We start from the raw sequence: 23,217 nt of genomic DNA, 5'->3' as shown, positions 1-23,217 counted from the left end.
GTTAAGTAACTTGCCCAGGGTCACACAACTAGGAAGTGTCTGAGGTCACACTTGAACCCAGGGCCTCCCAACTCTGGGCCTGGCTCTCAATCCACTGAGCCACCAGGCTGCATTCTCCCTCCTTTTCTCCATTCACATAGCCATCACTTTACTTTATTAGATTCCTTGAGGACTATGAACTGTTTCATTTCTGGTTTTGTAGGCATAGAGCCTTGTGTAGAACTGGACACTCCTCCTCCATTCATCCTCATAAGATATCCCCTGGAATACATATTCTCACCTTACCTCTGACTCAAAGAATCCTTCAAGCCTGAGCTCAAATGTTACCTCCTCCTTGAAGCCTTCTTTGTCCCCCCTCTAGTTCTTAGTACTCTCTCTCTCTCCTTCCCTCCTAAATTATGTACCAGCTCGTATCCCCTAGTATAATTGTCCTTCATATAGGGTCCAAGTCTGTGAAGAGAATTCAGGATTCTGTTAACTTGGATGGAGAAAAAAATACTGTCTTTTCTTACTAAGCTTTCTTTTTTTTTATGATTCTGTGTGATTTACTAGAGGCATTTAAAAACTCAGAGTGGAGTTCTTGAAGAAAAGCATCTTGGGATGCTTGGGATCAAAAGTTCTAGTCCTGGGGCTCTGTCTAGTCTCTATCATGTCCCAGAAGCCACTCTGCTCTGGAAGTTTACTTTCTCCCCAGACTTCTCACATTGAAGATCATTCCTCCCACTGTGGTGGTTGACTGGGGGTTGATTCCTCCCACTCTGATTGACTGATCCATTCCTGAACCTCCATTTTTTGAAAGCTTCAAGACCAGCCTTTAATATCTCTTCATTTATTTCTCTCCAGGCTTCATTCCTAACTCTTTGGATTTTCTCTACCATATCCCCAAGCCATAAAATAACTCTATTTTATGTGCTATCTTCCCCCATTCAAATGCAAACTCCTCAAGGACAGGAACTATCTTTCTTTCTACTGGTATTTGCATTCCAGAGCTTAGTACCATGTCTGGAATGTTATTACATTTATTGTATTTAATGTTATTACATATTGATCTGATGGACACAATGACCAAATATGATTCCAAAGGACTTGGTAATGAAACATGCTTTTCACCTCCCATAGAGAAATGATGGATTCCAAGTATAGATGAAAACATATGTCCCTCCCTCCCTTCCTTCTTTCTTTCCCTCTTTCTTTCCTTCCTCCCTTCTTTCCTTCCTTTCTTCCTTTCTCTCAAAACAAAATGAGAATTTGATTTGATATATTTATGAGAGGCTTTGTTTTTATTGCTACCTCAATGGAAGGGAGGGGGGGAAGAAAGGGAGAAATTTGGAACTGAAAATTAAATAGAAGTGTTTTTTTTTGTTTTTTTTATTTTTAAATCAACTGAAAATTAAATAGAAGTTTAAAGAAATGCTTGTTGACTGACACCAACATCATTGTCCTTGGGTATCACCAGACTGCCAAAGGGATTCATGATACAAAAAAAGAGTTAAGAACCTGACCCAGTAGTCTGTAAGCTTGGAGGAAAGACTATTTCTTTTCTGATTAGGTTCCCACAGTGCCTTGCCCATAGATGTTGCTTAATGTTTGTTGAATTGAATAGAATTATGGAATTGACAGAGAGACAAATTTCTGTTCCAGAATAAAGAACTCTAGTTTGATACCCCAAGGAGGGTCAACGATAAGAATAAAGGCCCCACTTACACCAAAACACCTCACTTTTCATAGTAGCAAAGAAATGGAAAAAGAAAGATGGGGGAATGGATGAACAAGTTGTGGTTTGTGAAATGAAATAGAATATCATCATTCCATAAGAAATTATGTAAATGATGACTACAGATATCAGCCAGGTTTCATAGGCTTCCTGCCCAGAATTAGCCCTGTAACAGATTAAAAAAAAAAAAAAGAAAACTCATTCAGTCTTTCTTGATAGCCCAGAATTCACCAGTTGGTGACATGTTTGGAACTCAGCTTTCTGAAACTGTGTCTTAGAATCTCTTGGGAGAGAGAAACCAGAAGCTGTAACTAACAGTCATGCTGATTACTCACTATGTGGGAGGAAGCACAGACAAGGTCAAATGGAACCCCCAATTTCTAGATGCCCAGCTCCTTTGACTATTCCTCTTCAATGAACTTCAGATATAGGCAATGCAAATCAGAAGCCAAGAAGTGACCCTTCCCTAATCCTGGCAACAAAAAACAAACACACAGAAAAAAAAACCCACCTGATGCAGTCGGTATTATACATGGTGATGCACAGAGCAGCTTGGCACTTCCCCTTTCTTGTTAAATTAAAACTCATATCTTTGTTAAGTCATTGGACAGTTTATTTTCCCTTTGGGAGGAGATGCTGATTGAGTCTTAGCTCACACTGTCAGTTTCCTTTCCACCAAACTCTTCTATTGCTCACTGTCTTTTCATTGGTATTATTTTGTCCTTCCATCTTTATAAAAAAAGAAAATTTGGTGGTTGCTAAATCCTTTTCTGGTGTGATTAATGCTGGCCCAAGTCAAGATCTGGAGAGAATCTCTATAAAGGGACAGAAGACACATTTTCATTTCAATGAGGCAGAGTCAGGAGGACAGGAAGAATCAACAGACTCCAAACACAACAGATTGTAAGTCCCTGAAGGCAAACTGTCTCTTTCTGGCACATAGTAGGCACTTAATTGATGTTTATTGAATTGGAAATCCAAAATGCAAAGGAGAGAATCATTGAAATACCCCTAGTCGCTCCTCAGGTGGGGAATGGCTGAACAAGTTGTGGTATATGATTGTGATAAACTACTATTGTCCTATAAGAAATGATGAACAAGATGATTTCAGAAAAAGCTAAGCATCAATGCAATGATCCAAGACATTTCTGAATGTCTTATGAGAAAGAACACTATTCACATCCAGAGAAAGAACTGTGGGAGTAGAAAAACAACTGCTTGATCACATGGGTCAATGGGGATATATTTGGGGATGTAGACTCTAAATGATCTCCCTAATGCAAATATTAATAATATGGAAATAGTTCTTGATCAATGACACATGTAAAACCCAATGAAATTGCTCATTGGCTATAGGAGGAGGGTGGGAGGAGGGGAGGGAAAGAACATGAATCATGTAACCATGGAAAATTTTTCTTAATTAATCAATAAAATTAAATTTTAAAAAAGAAAAGAAAAACTAGGAAGACTTATATGAACAGACACAAAGTGAAAACAGAACCAGGGGAACAAACACTATACATAGTAACAGCAATCCTGTTCAAAGATCAACTGTGAATGACAGCTATTCTCAGCAAAATAATGATCCAAGACAATTGATGAAGTCTGAATGGAGACATATTTTTTTAACTTTATTTTTCTTTTTTGGTCTCTGTTTTCTTTGACAACATAAGTAATATGGAAATATATTTTGCATAAATTGCACATGTGTAATCTATGTCAAATAAGCAATTTTGAGAAAGCAAGCAGGAAGAGAGAAGGGAGAGAGAAAATTTGAAACTCAAAAAACTTTTAAATGAATGTTGAAAATTGTTTTTACATGTAATTAGAAAAAATGGAAAAACAAAAATTTCCAAAAGAAAGAAATCATAACCCTGAGCAAGTGCAAATTTCCATTAACATGGATATGTGATGCTAAATGTATAACAACCAGGATTCAGGAAAAGATGTAGATACCATGTACTTTTAAGTTTAATATGAATTATTAACATTTTCTCTATCACTTTCTTAAGTCTACATAATCAACAAAACAATAAATCAACAACCCTGATTTATAGTGTTTATCTATTTCCAAAGAGTAAGTGCTCACACTGAGAATTTAACAAGGAGCTCTTGAGTACCCCCCTTCATAAAGAGAAGAGATTAGTAACATAGATATGACATCTGTATATATGTGCTTACACACATGTGTATATAGTACATATGTGTGTGCATATATGTTGATGTATATAACACATGCATCTTCATATGGATACCCTGACCACCTAGACCTAGTAGACATAAACCTTTAAGGCTAGAGTGAGTATGAGTCAAGCCCAAGAAAGAAGAATCTGTGCCATGTAAGGGGCACCTTCCCACTAAATTCCTTGATATAAAAGAAGCATTCCTTAAATTCCTTATCTAGATGGTGTTTGCCTGGCATAAGACTACCTCCTTCCATCCAAGTTGCTGGCGAGACAGCCTTTAAAGGGAAACCTTCTCCCCCTGCCCAGTGCTACCCTTTGGGGACTGGCCTCTCAAGAAGCATGGGAAGAAATCTATGAACTGATTCAAAGTGAAGTAAGCAGAGTCCAGGAAGACAATCTACACAATGACTAGAGCAATATAAATGGCAAAGAATAATAGCAAAACCCTGGAAACTGGAAGCTGTGCAATTATAAGGACCATGAAGAGATAGGAGAAAGGTACCTGCCTCCCTTTGGTGAAAGGGTGAGGAGCTGCTCTGGTTGACTGACTCCTTGGTAGTTTAGGACCAATAATGGAATGAAATGAGGCACTTGTTGGTCATTTCCCAGTTACCCAAAGGAGGCTCACTTAGCCATAGCAGAAAGCCATTGAACAATGATGTTCAGTGAGGACAACAGACACAGCTTTATTGTGTTCATCAAGATGCTGTTCCATGGTCAAATGCCTGAGAAATAGAGCCGAAGCCTTGTGTGCTCAGATAAACAAACAAAGCCAATTCAAGGACCTGAGCCAGTCCCCCTAGCCAGACAGGTCTCAAGAAAACACTTGATTAGCTGAAGGATTTGACTTCATTCTTTTCTACAGAATTAGTCTTACCCAGTGTGAGGAAGGGCTTTGGGAAACAGGAAGCCTACATGGCAGGGTCCTAGGAAGTATTGTTCCTGGGAGGGCATTAGACTAGATGGCCTCTGGGCTGCTTTCCAGTGCTACAGAAGAGCCTGGAAACTATGCAACAAGAACTTTGAATCTGTTTTGGAAGACCCAAGTGCAAAAGAGGTACAGTGGAAATATGGCTAAGGATGGGTGGATCAGAAAGACTCCTCCTGATTTCAAATCTAGTCTCAGACACTAACTAGATGTGTTTCCCTGGGCAAGTCACTTAACCTTGTTTGCCTCAGTCTCCTCATCTGTAAAATGAGCTGGAGAAGGAAATGGCAGACCACGCCAGTATCTCTGCCAAGAAAACCCCAAAAAGGGTCACGGAGAGTCAGCCATGATGAAACAACTTAATGGCGGTCAAGTACAGAGTTCCATAAACAAAGGAAAGAGAGAATGTGAGTAGAGCAAAGGAGCCTAGGTGCAAAGTACTAAGGCAAAAATGGAGGAGAGAAGGGACCACTTTTAGCTAGGGAGACTCACAGTAATGACGATAGACATCTGTATCGCATGTAAGAACACAGAAAGCTGGAAAGGTCCTTAGAGACTGTCTAGTACAACCCCTCCATTTTACAGATGAGGAAACCAAGGCCCAGAGAGGTGAAATTACTTGTCCAAGGCCACCTTGATAATGCCAAAGGCAGGATTTAAACCCAGGTCTTTGAACTCTAGAGCTAGTACTTTTTTTAGGGCAAGATTTTACCAAGCAGAGAAAGGGAAAGTGGGGTAGGGGTAGAGTCCATTCCAATCCTGAAGACAATGAGCACCTAAATTTGGCTAGAATGAAGGCAGCAGCATGAGATCATTCTGGAAAGATTGGCTGAAGCCAGATTTTGGAGGGCCTTGAATGGCAGACTGAGAAGTTTGGATTTTACCTCCTAGGCCATAGGGAGCTACTGAAGATTTTTTAGCCAAAGAGGAAACATGATCAATGACCTAGTCTGAAGGCTGCTTGGAAGGTGACTTGAAGAAAGCTCCTAAATGGGAAGAGAATGGAGGAAGGAGACCAGAGAAGAGGCTATAAATAAAGTGAGTGAGAGGCTGCCAGAGGCTGATCTACCAAGTGGTGGGTCACTGATGGAAGAGGAGGGGATGGGCGCAAAGGGCATAGGGAAGCAGAATTCCCCACATCTTTTGATGGGAAAGGGCGGTGTAGAGGGCAGGGAGGGAGATGTCATTGGGGGTGAGGAGGAAGAAGGTGACAGGAAGAGGATCTGGGCTCTGAAATCCTGAAAGCCGCCCCTCCCTCCATGCAGGCAGTGCTAGCCTAGCCTGTGCCAGCGGAAAGCATGCGGTAAGTATGCACCGCATTACATATGTATATTGGAGAGTAAATAACCCCAAAAAGTGCCTGTAAATAGACTCCGAGTTTATCCTTTATTAATGAGGCGCCAGGCGCCTGCTGTGTCAGAGCAGCGAGACTTTTGTAATATCAAAACCTAAATTACACATCCCAGGAATGCGGGAATCACTCCCAGCCTCCGCCTCTCCAAGCCTTCAGTCCTCTCTTGAGGCAGAGGCCGGACTCTGAGGGGGTCAGAGGCCAGGGGGTCCCCTCCCGTGGAAGCTTCAGTAGGAGATGGGGATGGGGCTACCATCTTCCTAAAGCTGCCAGGCTGTGGCACGGCTCATCCCAGCCTCCAACCTTCTCCCTGTCCATTGTGAGCCATTCAGATGGGTTTGGAACATGGGGGAGAAGCAGAATCCTCATTCGAGGGGGCTTTGAGATCCTGAGCACCAAAGTCCAGGCCTGGATCCTCTGCAACAGCTTTTGGGCTTTTCCTGGAGGACTTTGGGATTTCACATGAACAGACTCTGGGAAGGCTTGGGGCTCCCTCACGTTTGGGTCAGGGACTCCTAGAAGGCCAACAGGAAGTCCAGATCCTGCAGCTCCAACATCGGTCTGAGCTCCCAGAAGGGCTCTCCTAATCTCTCCAGGCCTCTCAGCCACACTGAACTAGAGGCCAGGCGAGGTCTCAGACCCCTTCCCTCCCCTCCATCCCAGCCAGGGGAAGGAGCTGGCCCTCTGTGCCACCGTTACCCCAGATCCGAAGCTTTTCTTGCCCTCTTTCCACACTAGAACCTTCGGCAGGCTCTGGATTGTAGCCCAGGCCATGAGCGTCATCAGCCCCAACTTTGAGTCCTGGGAATCTGACTCAGGCCCCGCAGCATCCCGTCAAGGAACGATGACCCCGGCTCCTTTCCTGGAGCCGCCCCCGGGTTCCGAGGCCTGGGCCCGGGACGCCAGACCCTGGGAAGGGGCGATGCCCGGGTCCCGGACTCTGGGCCTGGCCCGGGCTGCATCCTCGCCAGGATTTACGGCCTGGCCTGGACAGGAGGCTCCCGGCGGCCCTGGCTTCGTGTTGAGTCTGTCCCATTATATGGACAGTTGAGTTTAATAGTCACTTTGTGCTCGGAGCCCCTGGTACAGAGCTGCGCGGCGCGGCACGGCCCAACACCCCCTCCGTTCTTGCCACCACCCGCCCGATCCCCAGCCACCCAGCCCATCCACACAGTAAATTAAAAATATGAATCACGTCTCCCCGCTGCCTCCCCAAACGCTCGTCTTGTCAGCCTCTGTGTTCTCTTCATTTGTATTACCTTAATTTAATGTTAATTATGGTCTTCATTTACAAGGAACAAGCAACCCGAGCCAACTCCCCTCCCGCCAGGGACCCTCCCCAGCTCCTGCCCACCCCCGCAGCCCTACCTCCCCCTCTCCTGCCAGGGCCCTGCCCACTGCTGGCCCCCATTCCCCAGGGGAAGGAAGCTGGGGCAGCACACAGAAGGGAGACACCAAGAGATAGAAAGGAAACCGTGCGGAGTTTGGGGGGCCTGGGCAAAGGAGGGTAGGTGGAGGGAGGCCAGGAGGTTCCCTCTGAAAAGAGTCTGAGTGAGAAGGAGGCCGTGGCCTCACTCAGAGGCCCTACCTCATTCCCAGCCAGTTCTACCGTCTCCCCTCAAAATGGAGCCTCCACCAAAAGGACTTTGATGGCCATCTGAGGGCTCTTTCCAGGAGCTGCTCTTCCCCTCTAGCCAGGGACCCCTCGTGCCCTCTGAGAAGGCTTTCTTGGTGTCCTGCCTAAACTCTTCCTGCTCTAGGCCATTCCAGCGTCCCATGACCCCACAGAGATGGCCACTCGGCTCCCCAACATGGCCGTGAGGACAGGACCCAAAGGCTGCTTTCACTCCCACAGGGCACGTCCTGTGACCGCCACACTACTACGGGACTAGACCCAAAGCCTGGCCCGTTCCCTTGCCGACAGCCTCCAGTGGTGACCCTGGGGGGAGGGGCCTCTGGTCCCACACTTAGCCCCTGCCCCGCCGCCTCCTCAGCACCCCAGAGCTTTAAAACCCTGATGTGCTGCTGCCTCCTGGTATGTGATTGTCCCACTTTGCCTTAGGGAAGCACACCCACACCCAGTGACCGACTTAGCTGCCTCAGTGAATGCTGATCACACAAGTCTGGATCACCTGCACTCACAGGGACATCAATGACAAAGACGCCTGGGGGGGGGGGGCAGAGAGAGACAGAAACAGAGCCAGAGCCAGAGAGAGGGAGGAGAGGCAGAAGAGAAAGACAGACAGAGAGAAACAAAGGAACAGGGAGAAAAACAGAAACAAAAAGAGAGAATCAGAAAGAGGGAGGGAAACAGAAAGAGAGAGGGAGAGAGAGAGAGAAGAGAGGGAGAGAGACAGACAGAGAGACACAGAGAGAGAGAGAGAGAGAGACAGACAGACAGACAGAGACACAGAGAGAGAGAAAGAGGGAAGAAGAGAGAGAGAGGGAGAGAGATACAGAGAGAGGGAGGAAGAGAGAGAGAGAGAGACAGACAGACAGAGACACAGAGAGAGAGAAAGAGGGAAGAAGAGAGAGAGAGGGAGAGAGGGAGAGAGATACAGAGAGAGGGAGGAAGAGAGAGACAGACAGACAGACAGAGACACAGAGAGAGAGAAAGAGGGAAGAAGAGAGAGAGAGGGAGAGAGATACAGAGAGAGGGAGGAAGAGAGAGAGAGAGAGACAGACAGACAGAGACACAGAGAGAAAGAGGGAAGAAGAGAGAGAGAGGGAGAGAGGGAGAGAGATACAGAGAGAGGGAGGAAGAGAGAGAGAGACAGACAGACAGAGACACAGAGAGAGAGAAAGAGGGAAGAAGAGAGAGAGAGGGAGAGAGATACAGAGAGAGGGAGGAAGAGAGAGAGAGACAGACAGACAGAGACACAGAGAGAGAGAAAGAGGGAAGAAGAGAGAGAGAGGGAGAGAGGGAGAGAGAGAGAGAGAGATTGCATGTCCTGCAGTTGGAAATATAATGGTGACAGATGATGACGCCCAGTGAGTGTTGGGGAGGTGGAGGAGGGAGCCGAGTGGCAAACCCTCCTTTCCTGGGTTTTTTGTGTCCGACACCCTCTGCAGCACCCCCACCCCGCTCCCTGGATGCCAACGGTGCCACGGACGCGGACACGGCCACGGACGCGGGGGAAGTGATGACAAATGCCCGTTATCAGCGAACGAGGCCGATGACAAATGTGCGGGCTCCGCGCGGCCCCATTAGGCTGTAATAACCGGAGATGGATGGCCCGGGCCCCCCAGCTCCCCTCCCAGTCTCCCCCGCCCAGTGCCCGCCCCCCCTCATCCCTGTCCCCTCCCGAAAGACGCCCCCCCTCCCCGAGCCCGCCGCTCCGCCCACCCCCTTCCCTCAATTAGGCTGTAATAACCAGAGATGGATGGCCTGCTCCCCCTCCCCCAAATCGACTCGGGCTTAGCTAGAAGAAGGGGGAGGGGGAGATGCGACATTACCAATCACAGATGGCGGGGGGTTGGTGGGGGGACATAGAGGGAGACAGGGAGACAGACAGAGAGGGAGGGGAGAGACTGAGAAGAAACAAAAACAGCAATGGCGGGGGGGAGGGCTAACAATGCTCATTTGTGCACGCAAACACACACAAACGTCCCCACATGCTGACCTCCCCCCCCATCACCTGAACCCGCGCCCCTGCCCAGGGGGAGGAGTCTGGGTAAGAGCCACGCCCTTGTTCCCCCCGCCATCCCCACCCCACTAGAATGAGTGTTGGGCCGCCTCCTGGCCCTGGAAGTGGTCCGGGAGGGGAGGGAGCTCTAAAGGTAGGGGCAGGGCCCTTTCTAACCCCGTCGGAGCAAAGAATATTGGGAATAGAATGGACAAGACGGACCCCCAAGGTGAGGCCACGTTTGTCTCCCAAACTAGAGTTCCAGCTGGAAGGCATCGGATGCAGCCCAGGACTCCCGACAAACCCTGGTTTGCCCCCGGGGTCGGGAGAGGCCTCTCAGGGCCACCCCAATCCAGCTCCCAAACCTCCGAATCCTCTCATCTGACTTCCTCCTGCCTCCTGCCACGGCTGTCCGTGCTCCAGGGGCCCAGCTCAGAGAGCCACTGTTCCCGGAAGGGGTCTGGGGAACATCCCAGAAACCCCTGGCTACTCCAGGGCTAAAATCTGAGGCAGGGCTGGAGGTGCCAACGGAAGAAAGAGAAGACATCTGCCGTCCTCCCCCAATAGATGGCTCTGACTAAAGGCTGGGGGGCGCTGGGGGGGGTCCTCCAACCGGCCTGGTTAATGGACAACAGCCAGGCTCCCCCTCCCGCCACCCCCATTCTGTAGTGCTATTGACCTGTCATTAGTTATCCTATATCCAAGGTCACCGGGGCTGGTCCAGCCATAAATCACCTGCGGTGGGGTGGGGGGCTGAGAGGGAAGGTGACAGGCACGGGAGAGCTTCAGGGATATTGGCCAGGACCACTGGCCTTGGCTGGAAGAGAGGGGGCAGGGGGCCCTCATCGGCAGAGCAGGAGCTGGGACCCCCGACAGGAGCCCAAAGCAGCTCTCCCCCACCCCCATCTCTGTTGCTTTTTCCTCTATCTCCCTTTCTTCCCTCTCCCTCCTGGTCCCTCTTTATCCTCATAGACCTTCTGAAGCTAGCCTAGGTCCGGTGCCCCATCGTTAACGTGTTTTGTCTGAAGGAGAGGAAGAGGCAGAAAGGGGAAGGGCCTGGTTCCAGTGGTCAAGCTCACCTTGATCCCTGAGCATCGGGAAATGGGGACACAAAAGGGGAAACTGAGGCTGAGAGCCTGGGTGGCTCTTCATAATCTCTAGCTCCCCTCTTTCTTTACTGTCCTCACCCTGGGGGAGGAAAGCAGGGCTGGGAAAGAAGCTCCTCCTCCATCTGAGCCTCTTCCTTGGGGTCAGGAAGGAGAGGGGGGCCTCACTGCAAATCTGAGGGGGGAGGGGGGGCCAGCACACTTCTCGTGCCAGGAGGGAGAAAGTCAACCCCACCCCCGGCAGTAACTGGCCACCCCAGCTCAGAGGCACAAGCCAGTGTCTTCTTCGGTCCTCGGGTTCCCTCTGCTGGCCTTTGCCTGAGATGCAACCACCCTTCCCTGCTCCCCAGCCAAGTCAGGGGATGGGAAAAGGGTGCCTCCCCCCCCCAAGCCACCTGACCCTGGATCACGGGTGTCTTTGCCCTTCCAGCCATGCCCACACAGACCCCACTTTCCTGTCCGATACTCGCCTGGGCCAGGGGCGGGAGGGATGGCCAATATTTCTGCTCTTGGATAAATCCAGGCCTGAGAAGGAGAGGGGCAGCGTCTTCCAAATAAAAACAGCACCGAGGTGGCCCCCAGAGCCATTCCCTTCTCTTCAGGAAAGCTCTGGTGCCCTGCCTTCCCCTAGCACTTGTGTGAGGAGGTTAGAGGGGAGCAAGGAGCCCCCTCCCCCAGTTCTTGGATAAAGGACCCCAGGGCCTGGGTGGCTGGGCTCCCAACGTGAATAAGGAAGTTGTGGCCAGCAGGTCCCTGAGCAAAGCCCTGAGAATGACCAGAGTGTTCTCCTTGTGTGAGGCAGATCTGTGGGGGATAGACGCTATCCCTGGGCATGCCTGGAATCAGGATCTTGGGTCCCACGGAAGCGGGGACAGTCTCCCTACCTCAGCATCCCCTTCTGTGAAATGGGCAGTGAAGAACAGTCTGAGGAGGCAACTCTAAGAGGCTGGGGTGCTTTGGTGCTCTACAGTGCTGTTCCCTGAGGGCTGGCCTTTGTTCACAGGGTACAAGCCTGGAGAGAAGATGTCCTGGCCTCATCCAGATGCTCCTCACAGTCGCCAAGGTCCTCCTCCAGCCACCTCCACATTCTCTCCAGCAAGGCCTCTGTGGCTCGAGTGTCCTCCTGTCCCCAGGGAGAAGAGGTCACTCTGGAGACTGCCGGCCTCTAGCTCTTCCCAAGGCCAGGCCTGGGCCGCTTTCCCCTTCCCCCTAGGAGCCCTGGCTCCTGTCCGCCTCTGCCTCACTCCCAGCACCCCCAGGGAGGCTGGGGAAATGCCCGGGGAAGGAAGGGCACACGGATGTGAGTGTGGCGTCTCCCTGGGGGGCTGGAGGGAGAGGAGGGTGAGGGAAGGGCTAACAATACCTGTGGCGTGTTCCATACCAGCCGGAGGGCGTTTCTCAAAGTCTTCCTAAAGAAGTACGGTCCTTCATTGCTGCTGAGTCCACTGGGGTCAAAACGGATTCCCTGGTGGGGGTGGGGGGTGGCAACAGCTCAGGAAGCGGGCAGGGGGTCTCCCGAAGCTCCCCTTCTTCCTGGCCCTCCCTCCCTCAAACCAGGGTTGGAGAGTCAGGGAGGACTCCAGGAGGCAGCTGTACCTGGTGGGTATGGAGCAGGGCTGAGTTCACTTCCTCCAGCTGCAGGCCTTGGTGTCGGCAGAACTGTAGGAACCTCAGGACCTCCAGGAGGCGCTTCAGTCTGTCCAGCTGCTGAGCCGCTGGCGGCCACCCCACGGCTAGGGTGCGGGAGACAAAGCTGACGGAGGGCAGAGGAAGCCCCGGGTTCCTGGACAGCCCAAGAGCCCCCCCAAGGTGGCCCATCCGAGCCCAGCTTTGTTTGGGGGGCCCCTCCTGGAACTGTCCCACTTTCCAAGTCCTTTGGAGACTTGTGGAAGGAACCGGCCTCCACTCTCAGTTCTTCTTATCTAACAGCCAGGGCAGAAGAGATGGGAAAGTCTCGGCTCTGGCGTCAGAAGGCACAGTGGAGGGGCAGCTGGCTAGCCCAGAGAATGGAGCACCAGGACTGGAGGTGCTGGGTTCAAAGATGGCCTCAGACGCTTCCTAGCTGGGTGACCCTGGGAGAGCCGCTGTTTGCCCAGCCCTTGCTGCCCTTCTGTCTGAAAGTTGTTACAAAGACAGAAAGTAAGGGCGTCAAGCATCAATGAAAAAAGAAGCCAAGTGTGAGTTCCAGTTCTGCTCTCTCCTAATCCAGGGAGCCGGAAGGAGTCTCCCCGCCTTCCGTGAGCCTCCTTTAGTATATGGGAATGTTTGCATTGGTTCCTCCATCTGTTGGCTGTGAGGACTGAATGAAACAGGGCGTAAGTCTGTACCTGAGGACCTACAAACATTGGCAAGCACCCACTGTGCTCTTATTTCTACTATTATTGAGGGGTTATAATGGGGGCTAAGTGACTTGCCCAGGGTCACACAGTCAGGAAGTGTCTGGGTTCAAATGTGAACCCAGGACCTCCTGTCTCTAGCCACAGAGCCACCTTACTGTCCCCTCTACTGTTATTCTTAAATTGAAACAGACCCATAGAGGTCAAAGGACTTGCCCAGGGCCACACAGAGACAAAGCTAAAGACATAAGAAGGTCCTTCGTTGCTGCTGAGTCCACTAGGGTCAAGAGATTCCCTGATGGGGCCACGAGGTAGCCCAGTGGGTAGAACATACCAGGCCTGGAGTTGGGAGAACCTGGGTTCAAATGTGACCTCAGACATTTCCTACCTGTGTGACCCTGGGCAAGTCACTTAGCCCCAGTTGCCTAATTCTTCCATCTTGAAACTGATTCTAAGGCAGAAAGTGAGGGTGCTGGGAGAGGCGGGTGGAAACAGAGCTCAGGGATGGGGAGGAAAGAGAGGGGAGAAGCTGTTTCACATCTTCCCTTCTTCCTAGTCTAGCCATGACTAAAACCCAGAGCCCTTGCCTGCCGGTCCCAATGCGCCTAGACCAGATGCTCTCAAAGGCCCCGGGCTAAAACTGATTTTAAAGACAAGCAAAGGGGCAGCCCGGTGGCTCAGTGGATGGAGAGCCAAGCCTACATGATGGGAGGTTCTAGGTTCAATTTTGGCCTCAGACACTTCCTAGCTGGGTGACCCTGGGCAAGTCACTCAACCTCCACTGCAACCTCCTAGTCCCAGTATGGATTCTAAGCCAAGGTAAGGGCTTAAACACAAAAGCAAGGCAACAGTTTCTCTGGAAAGGAGGGAACACGGAGCAGAGGGCGGGCACCCTGAACTCTGTCCCGCTCCCCAGCTTCCTGCTAGACTGGCCATCCTCATAATCTAGAAAGGGGCCCGGAGGCTCAGAAGGGTCCCCAAGCCCTTGTGTGATGGCCGCGGGGCAGGGACGGGAAGGGGAGGCCTCCGAGGTCCCGGGACCCCCCCTGCAGCTCCCTCGGTGGGCTCGGAAAGCACCTGGAGACCCTCCCACCCCCCAAGCATCCCAGGGCTACGGCGTAGGGGCTCCGCCTCCTCCCAAGCCTTCAGGAGTCCCCTCCAACCTCCCCTTACTCAGAACTCCAGGGTCCTCCATAAGGTAGAGCAGGGAGCCCTGTCGGTCATAGAGAACAGCGTAGGGCACCAGCAGCCCCGGCCCGGGGGGGAGGAAGAGAAAGTGATGGAGCATCTTCTGCCAGTCCGAGACCACGGGCACCTGGGGGGAGTCACGAGGAAAGACCCGGGCTGCCATTCCTGGGGCGGGATCCCAGAAAGACGCCGGGGTCGGGGAGAGAACTGGGCCTAGGAGAGGAACTTCCCCAAGCCCTTTCGGGGCAGCGGGGAGCCCCGGAAGGCTCTGCCCCAGGCAGGCGCGGAGGGGCAGGAGCCTCCGGCTGGGACCTTAGTCACCCACCAGCCCCACCGGCTACTCCAAGGCTAATCATAAGCGCTACCCACCCCCTGCACCCCCTCCTCCCGGGGGTTAGGGGCGGGGGGGGGGGGCCCGGCCAGAGTCTGCCGCTCTAACCCGCTGCCTCACCCCCAGCCCCCTGCCCAGGGTAAGAAGTCTGTCACGGCAGCATTCCCCGGGGGGCGGGGCTAGAGAGTAAGGGAGGGGCCGGCCGTGCTCCCCACTCACCCCCACCCCCGCCCCATCTCCTCTTTCCTCCCTCGCGCCGGTGCGAGGAGGAAAATGAATGAGAATTTATCATGATTAGGCAAATCCGGCAGGGGCGCGATTCCGGGGGAGGCTAAAAAGATGAATTTCAGCGATAAAGTTAAATAAGGACGGAGCGCCCCCCCCTCCCCTTCCCCCTCCGCTGATCGCTCTTCCCACAATTTATGAGCCGATTAGGCGGAGGCTGCAAGTTCCTGCAACTTCGCTAAGCGGCCCCGCTGTTCCCAGCAAATTAATTAACCGCGGGCTGCGCCTGGCAACGGAAAGGAGGAGCCGGAGCGGCAGTCCCTGCCCACCCCCGCGGGCGCCACCTCGCTCCTCACCTCCCGGACTGCAGCCCTTCGGCCACCTCGCCCTCCAAGCGTTATTGTAGCACCTGGTCCCCAGGGGATGAACCCCTCCCGGCCAGGGCCTCGGGGACAGACACTCGGACACGCTGCACCCCGCAGCGAGGCCTGGGGACAGGGAGTCCTGGGTTCAAATCCGATCTCAGACCCGTCCTGGCTGTGTGACTCTGGTCAAGTCCCTTAACCCCCATCGCCAAGCCCTTAGCGCTCTTCTGCCTTGGAACCAAGCCCTAGTATTGACTCAAAGACCTGTCAACACGGAAATCCAGGGCTCTAGGGACAGACCGGAAGTAAGCGGTTTTTTCAATCCCAAACACAAACTGTATCGATATCCATCCGTGGCAAAGGTCATAGCTGGCGGGCCTTCAGAGAGCATCCAGTCTACAGCCTCACTTTACAGAGGACAGAAAATGGTTTCTGACAAGTCTGGGCTCTGGCCGAGTGCAGTCGGGCTTCTGAGCTCATCCCCGCCCTAGAATGGCTCTCTTCGTTGCCAGATTTAAGGGCTTTTGCCCAAGCTTCCCCCTCCCTGACCTCTGGGTCAGACGCATTTGGCCCCCTCCCCCTCCTCCTGAACCCCTTCTCCTAGGGGCCGGCTCCCTCTGCCTCCCTGGCTGGATCTCCATCCACACCCGATAAAGCCCTCTTTTCCCTCCATACTCTCTCCCTTGGTGACTCCAGGGGGCTAATTATCATCCTTCAAAGCCGCCTGACTCCCACTGGCCCGTCAGCTGCCTTGCAGACATTTTGGCCCGCTGTTCCATCCGTATCCCAACATCCATGAGTCCAAAACAGATCTAACTATGCTCTGCACACAACAAATGCTTGACTGACCCACCTGGCATGGTGATCACACACATACCGTCTCTAACACATGCATATACACACATGCATGTGTCTACGTACAGGGCACCTCCGTGGCACAGTGGGTAGAGCACTGGGCCTGGGATCGGGAAAGCTCATCTTCCTGAGGTCAAATCTGGCCTTAGACACTTACTGCCTGTGTGACCCTGGGTAAGTCACTTAACTATGCCTTGATTTCCTCATCTGTCAAATGATCAAGAGGAGGTGGCCACTACTCCAGTATCTTTGCCAAGAGAACCCCAACTGGGGTCATGAAGAATCAGACAGGACTGGAGTCACCAAACAACAACCACCACCAGGACCACTTTCCCAGCCTCTTCATCCCCCTGCCAGCAGGCTGTGTGTGGGAAGCCTCTCTGCCTCCCATTGGAGTCAGGCGGCATAGCTATAAAGTAGGCTCTACACGGGAGTTATGGGCCTGATGGGTCCTCAGACCCGCCTTCTTACCTTCTTCATCAGCATCCACTCTCCAGTAACACGGTCTCGCACTCGGAACCAGTGGTTGCTCAGCTGGGCAGTGACAAAAAAGTGGCGGCCCAAGGAGTAGTAATAGAAGAGGTTGGAGCCAGGGAATGCCATGCCTAGCTTCCGACCATTCCTCTGCAGAGGGAGAGAAAGAAACAGGTGGGGATGGAAGGAGAGACAAAGGAATGGGGACAGGCAGACATAGCCCTACAGATTGAGACAGAACCATGGAGGGAAGGAGGGAGGGAGAGGAACCTGAGTCACAAAGAAAGGGAAACACACACACACATTTATATATGGACAGGGGCTGCTAGATGGCACAGAGGAAAGGGTCTGGAGGCAGGAATGTACAGCTCCAGTTTGAATCTGGCCTCAGACACTGACTAGTTTCGGGATCCTGCATAAGTCACTTAACCCTGTTTGCCTCAGTTTCCTCATCAGCAAAATGAACTGAAGAATCTCTGCCAAGAAAACCCCAAATGGGGTCAATAAAGAGAGAGATGGGATTGAAAATGAACTGAACAAAAATATGTGGTCAGAGAGAAAAGGGAGGGAGGGAAGAAAAGCGAAAGAGGAGAAATTGAGAGACAAAGGCAGAGCTCCTGAAAGAAATGGGCTAATAATGAGGCATTTTAGGGACGGAGAGATCTCATTCAGACAATAACGTGATGCAGTGAAAACTGCGCTGGGTCTGGGAGGAGGGTCTGGGCTTGCCACCTACCTGCGTACAAACTCTATTACCTCTCTGCCCTGCAGAATTCCTGGCTATAAAACGAAAGGGTTAGGCTGGATGACCTCGAAGGGAAGAAAACCCCAAATGGGTCAGGAAGAGACAGACACAACGGAAAATGACGAAACCATAACATGGATTCCAGCTTCTGAGGTTCTAGCACTGGACGATTTCTGGGAAGGACCCGACACTGCTCAGGGGGCTGAGGGAGAAGAGGTATTTGTATTAATACTAAAGCCTAAGAAGAGGGATGGGTATGGAAAGGGAACATGGAGAAACAATGGGAGTTTGTGATGAGAAAACTAACTTTTAAAAAATTTCCTTCACTTTACTTTTTTTAAACTCTCATCTTCCTTCCTAGAACCAATACTATCAATCAATACGTGGCCCTGCTATTTCTGTTTAAGTTTGGCGTGGCTGAACTAGAATAGAACCTTTCGGCAGGCTAGATTTAAGCTTGGAAGTCACCCAGATTTCTCCTGTACGCATTTCTGATCAGCTCTATTTTGACTCGATTTGTCATTTCATGCATGTAGGGAAATCACTGTATCATCTTCAGCAAATTATTTCCTGTTCTTTGACTTAATAGACTTAGAGAGTTGGCTGGGGGCACTGAGAGGTGTAAGGAACTTGACTAAGGTATGACAGTATGTGTCAAAAGCAAGACTCGAACTCAGATTTTCTGTCCCTGAGGTCAGCTCTCTGTCCACTTTCAGGACTGCTTCTCAATTCATGTTAAATTTAAATATTATTTCAGAAATAATATTTTCCCCTTATAAATAAAGATCCTTCCTTACACTCGAGATAGCAGGCTGACATTGATATGGTAAAGGAAAGGCATGAGAAGCCAGGAACTACAAGCATCTTCTGGTGGTGACTTTCAGATACAGGCAGGATGTGCTGGAGCCACCTAGTCTGCCCTGCTCGTGAGCTGATTGTTAAATGTCCAGCATTTATGCCTCAGAAATTAACAATTACTCCAAATCAGGTTTCTTGTTTTGCTGATTTCCAAACTTAACAAAATGTTTAAAATGAAGATGAAACTTAAAAGCATGTGAATATGCTGTTTTCCCTCCAGAAAGCCCAGTTGTTAAACATTTCCCATCACACCTCTGTATGGCTCTATTTAGCTTGAGTTCAGCAAGAGTGTGGTAGACTAAGAGAAGAAGGCTGACTGGCATTTGTAGAGAGCCTTCCATAAAATGTAGCCCCAGATACTTCCTAGCTGGGTGACCCTGGGCAAGTCACTTAACCCCAATTGACTAGCCCTTAAGCTACTCATCTGCCTTGGGACCAACACACAGTATTGATTCTAAGACAGAAGGGAAGGGCTAAAAAAAAGTGGCATTTGGGGCTTTAACGAGTAGGAACGGCCCCAACAAAATGAGGTCCTGGCACGTAGCAGCTAGTTTGGACTCCCTCTTGCAAGCTGAGATCTGAGACTTCACAGGCAGGGCTAGGAGCACAGACAGCCTGGGAAGGACCTCACTGCCGGGTAGGACTGAGCAGTAGATGGGGTAGGAGATGGCAGACTTCCAATAGAGGGAAGGTAGCCTGTTCCAGGAGGTAAACCAGCCCCCAGTAACCCCTGAAGGCGCTCACCATCGTAAGGAAAGCCACACGCAGGCCGGAGTGTTCCTGGATACCAGCAGTCAGGGTAAGGCCACCAGTGGTTAGGGCCAGGCCAGAGTCCAGTAGGGAAAAACTGTGGCCGTCACTGTCCAGGAAGAGGCGTCGGAGCCATTCCAGAAGCATGCAGCCCGCCTCCCGTACCTGGCGCCCATAGCTCTCTTCCACAGAGGGCTTCGGGGAACTGACCCAGCACTCCTGATCAGCCTTTGGCTTCTGAAAGTCTGTTTTGCAGTCTTCTCCCTTTAAACTGGCTCCCCTGTCCACCGATCCATTCTCCCCCTCTCCTGCGTCCTCTCCAGGTCCCTCTGAGGATACTCCCTCCTGCTCCTTTCCCTGAGGTCCCGCCCCAGGATCCAAGGGCTCTCCCTGCCCCCCAGGGATCACTCCTGTTGGGTCCTTCCTGATCATCACGTCCACAGGCCAGGGACAGGCCCATGGAGGCTCCGGTGCCTCCCTGTGTAACGCAGAGGAGTCAGTAGGCAAGGTCCAAGGTTTATCCAGAGCCCAGGGCAGAGTAGTAGGAACAGGACCCAGTCTGGAGTCTGAGCTCAGACTCCAGGGGGCTCCTGCCCAGGAATGTGCTTGACCCCAGGGCTTCTCAGGTGCAGGGTCCCCCTTCAGTGGCTTCCGTGTTTCCAAGAAGATGGCCCCACTGGTACCCAGACTGAAGGGCAAAGTGGATGTGAGGCTCAGGGCTTTCGAGCCAAAGGTGCCAGAACCGACCCCTTCCTTCTCCTGGTCCTGTGAGGTGGGACTCCCAGGCCGTGAGGGAGCAGGCAAAGGAGGGCCAAGGATGCTCTCAGTCACTGGGGTCCGAAGAGTGAGTGGATGGGAGTGCATCCTCCCAGAGGGCAACAAATCGGCTGTGAGGTCCATGTCACTCTCCGTGATGACGGGGGAGCCAGTGTCTCTTGAGGCCGATCCTGGGCCAGGGAGGTTCAGGAACTTTGGGGACGATGGTCCCTCTCCCAGTTCACTGTTCCCAGGTCTGGTGGGAGAGATCCCAAACTTCTGGTGAATGGCTGCTCTGGGAAAGGGGGAGCATTCCTGACCATCCCAAGGAGGACTTGGGAGAGCCTTGAAGGCATTATTACTTTGGGGGTTGGAGGATGAAGCATCCATCTAGAGCCCAGACTTTTGAAGCTGCATCTCCACCAGCCACCCTCCAGCCTGACATTAGTCATCCCAGCCTATGACTCCCTGGAGCCCCAGTGTCAGAGGTTGGGGTGGGGGGAATACCCTGAAGAGCTACCAGGGTTGATTCCTAGGGAAATTCAAGGCCCCATATTCCTGTGGGCTCCATCCCTCCTGGGCTTCCTGAGGTTCACTCTCACAACTCACCGGCAGAAGTTGGACGGGGTATCTTGGTCTCCCTGGCTCGGCTCCTGAATCCCTGCGAGTGGGAGAGGCACATGATGGGACAAAAGGCCAGGATCCCCAACTCTGTGTGCTCCCTGACGTCTTGGCCCAACTCTGGGGACACTGGCGAAGCTTGCAGTCATCTCCTCCAACTCCCTCAGCCTCTCTCCCCTACCCTGCACCCCCCGAGATGGGACCCTTCCCTTTTCTCTCTCCTTCCCACACCCCAATATCCCAGGATGAGGAGGGAGATTCCAGCTGTCCAAAGAAGGCTCTGAGGAGGGGGGTGGGGGGACATCCTTACCTATCTCCAGGGGCTGGTCGGCCCTGGACTCAGCCAGGAAGCATTGAATACTGCAGGATGAGGGGGGCTCCATCATCCCAGGGCAGGCTACCTCTGCCTCCTCCCAGGCTCAGTGGGATGGGGGAGCTGCCCAGGCTGAGCTGGGCAGTGGATAGAGGCTGACCACTCCCACCAGCCCAGGGTAGAGGCCCGCTAGGCCCCTTGAGACAATCTGAGAAACTTGTGTCAGGCAGTCAGATGGAAACTGAAAGTAAGAGAATCAGGACTGAGCATGTGCGGGCGGGGCCTGGCTGGGGGCCCAGACTCTCTGGGTCAGACCTGGGCCCTCCTCCCAGGAAAGCACTAGGGCAGCCAGAGCCTGTCCCTGCCCATCTCAGCCTTAGGGAAAGGGTAGGAGACCCACCATGGTGTCACTGGGGCCATTTTATAGGCCTCCATGGGCAAGGGGACAGCTCTCCTTCCCAGGCCCAGCCAGCTGGGCACCATCTCCTGCCCCCTCCTATCTAGGACTCCCCCAAGGGTCATTCTTGGGTGAGGGTACAATGACTCCAAGGAGAGAGAGCTGGGATGTATGAAGGGGGTGCCTACACTCTCCCTATGGTTGGGAAGGTCTGGCCACCAAATGGCTCTGGTAGAACCTTGACTGCTTTTGAGTGAGAATCAAAGGGCAGACAGGTGGAGAGGGCACCTGGAGTTTTTCTCTTTCCATCTTCCTCACCTATCTGTTCTCTTCTGGCTCCCTTCTGACCCTGCTGGGGCTCACATCTGAGACTGGGGGACAGGGACCTGAGATGGGAGAGGCTAGACCAAAGGCCTCCCCCCCCAGAATCTGAGGGGGTCACTAGGTAGGGGGAGCCAAGGGTTTTTCCCAGGGCCCCCTACCTAGGGCTGCTGCCACTGGTGTTCTGCCTAAATGTCCCCCATTCAGCAGTGGAAATTCCCTCTCTGCATCCCATACCATCAAATGTCCCCTCAAAAGGTTCCGGAATCAGTTGGGAGATCCCTGGGAAATGCCAACCCCAAATGGTCTAGTATATTAGGCATGAGGGCAGAGTAGGGAAAGGGGTCTTCCAACTAACACTTATTTCCTGGGAAGCCTAAGATGGAGAGCAGAAGAAGAGCACCTCAACTTGGGAATTGTGGGCTCACGCTTCCTTTTAGAGGATTCCCACCCACCCCCAGCTAAAAAGGTTGGGGTGGGAACATAGGGTGAGAAAAGGAGAGCCCCCAGGTGAGCCATGAGCTCTGGGGCAGCATACCTTACTTGGGGTGGGCTTTTGGGGGCATGTAAGCCAGGAGGGGAGTATAGGCTCTCCTGGGCCAGTCCTCCCCTACAGTACCAATGGCTTCTACTCTAGCCTAGAATCTCCCAGAAGCTGGGCTGCCTGGTCAGCCCAGCCAGGGCCATTGATAACTGAAGAAAAGGCTCCATCCAGTCCCCAGCCTCCAAGGCAGGAGAGCCAAGGATAATGTCTGCCTTCCTGGTAATGAGGGGTCTTCAGAGTCCCTCCACCATTCTCAGAGGTAAACAGGCCATTGCTGCTGGCCAGCAGGGGTCACTTTAGAGCTGGCCCAGAACTTGCAGACTGGCTAATGAGAAGGATAGAGGAGAGTATGGAATGTACCCCATCCCCCGCAGGGGTCAGCATTTCACAGGTGTGCTGCTCCCTGGGGCATGAAGCCCATCCTTGGTGGCAGGGTTCCCCATCCAGATTGGCTGGGAGTGGAAAGTGGCAGTTTTATACTGGGAAATCAATCGAGGGCCCCTCAAAGGGAAGGCCTCACCAGGGCACCTGGTCAGCATTGGGGCCCAGATCAGGGAGAACTTGTCCCCTCATAAAGGACTTTTTAAGGCTCTGGGCACTTTGATGAGCCGCATTTGGCGGGTTAGCACTATGGTGTGAATGGGGCCACCAGCCACCTTTATGGAGGTGGGGCCCTTTTGTTCCTACCCTTTCATGCTTCCCCCCCTTTGCTTCTTCCCCGAAGATAGCTCAGGTTTCAGGGGCCCAAAGTTGCGGGAGTTGTCGGGGGATGTTTGACTATTCCCTTACTCCTGGAATGCTAGGTGTCCTGAGGCAGGGATTGGTATATATGGTTGCCACCAAGCAAGATAGGAAAGAGAGAAGAGTCTTTGGTCTGCTTTCTACTTCTCCCAGAGGGCAGGGACCAACAGAAAAGGACAGACCCTCTGGGGTCCCAGAGCATGATATCCTCTAAGTGTGACCCTCAAACCAGGACCTGAAGTGTTAACCACCAATGTTCAACCTCCAGAACTCCACAAACATTAATTAAGAATGTCCTTCGTAGTCGTATTCTTTTGCCTCACCTTCCCTCATGCACAGCACCTCACACAGAATGGGGACTCAGTTCTGTTGAATGAAGATGTTTGTTGAACTTTAAATAAACTTTGGCTGCATTGATATCAATCTAGAGTTCGGTGCTCTGGAGCACCTCGATGTGGAACCAGAGTTGGAAGGACAGACTTGGGA

The 23,217-nt window shown here is 52.0% G+C and overlaps 1 protein-coding gene across 4 annotated transcripts; it reads right to left on the bottom strand.

Moving 5' to 3' along the window:
* Positions 1 to 2,305: 2,305 nt before the first annotated feature.
* LOC103103159 (uncharacterized) lies at positions 2,306 to 21,842 on the bottom strand. 4 transcript variants are annotated; one of them, XM_007479140.3, is made up of 9 exons: positions 20,726 to 21,842; positions 20,404 to 20,455; positions 19,033 to 20,050; positions 16,683 to 16,835; positions 14,421 to 14,562; positions 12,508 to 12,644; positions 12,275 to 12,376; positions 9,636 to 12,034; positions 2,306 to 2,529 (listed from the first exon to the last, which is right to left on the bottom strand). In XM_007479140.3, the coding sequence occupies exons 1-8, from the start codon at positions 20,799 to 20,801 to the stop codon at positions 11,909 to 11,911; spliced, it is 1,806 nt and encodes a 601-aa protein (XP_007479202.2). In that variant the 5' UTR covers positions 20,802 to 21,842; the 3' UTR covers positions 2,306 to 2,529; positions 9,636 to 11,908. The 4 variants fall into 4 exon arrangements, with proteins under 4 accessions (XP_007479202.2, XP_056661117.1, XP_056661128.1 ...); XM_056805139.1 differs by lacking the exons at positions 20,404 to 20,455; positions 20,726 to 21,842 and having other exon boundaries at positions 19,033 to 20,388; XM_056805150.1 differs by lacking the exons at positions 2,306 to 2,529; positions 20,404 to 20,455; positions 20,726 to 21,842 and having other exon boundaries at positions 3,314 to 12,034; positions 19,033 to 20,388.
* Positions 21,843 to 23,217: the final 1,375 nt, after the last annotated feature.

This window comes from Monodelphis domestica, chromosome 1 (assembly GCF_027887165.1).
Source record: "Monodelphis domestica isolate mMonDom1 chromosome 1, mMonDom1.pri, whole genome shotgun sequence".
Lineage (NCBI taxonomy): Eukaryota > Metazoa > Chordata > Mammalia > Didelphimorphia > Didelphidae > Monodelphis > Monodelphis domestica.
The sequence above is the reverse complement of the archived record's forward strand: the minus strand, read 5'-3'. Positions and strand labels throughout refer to the sequence as shown.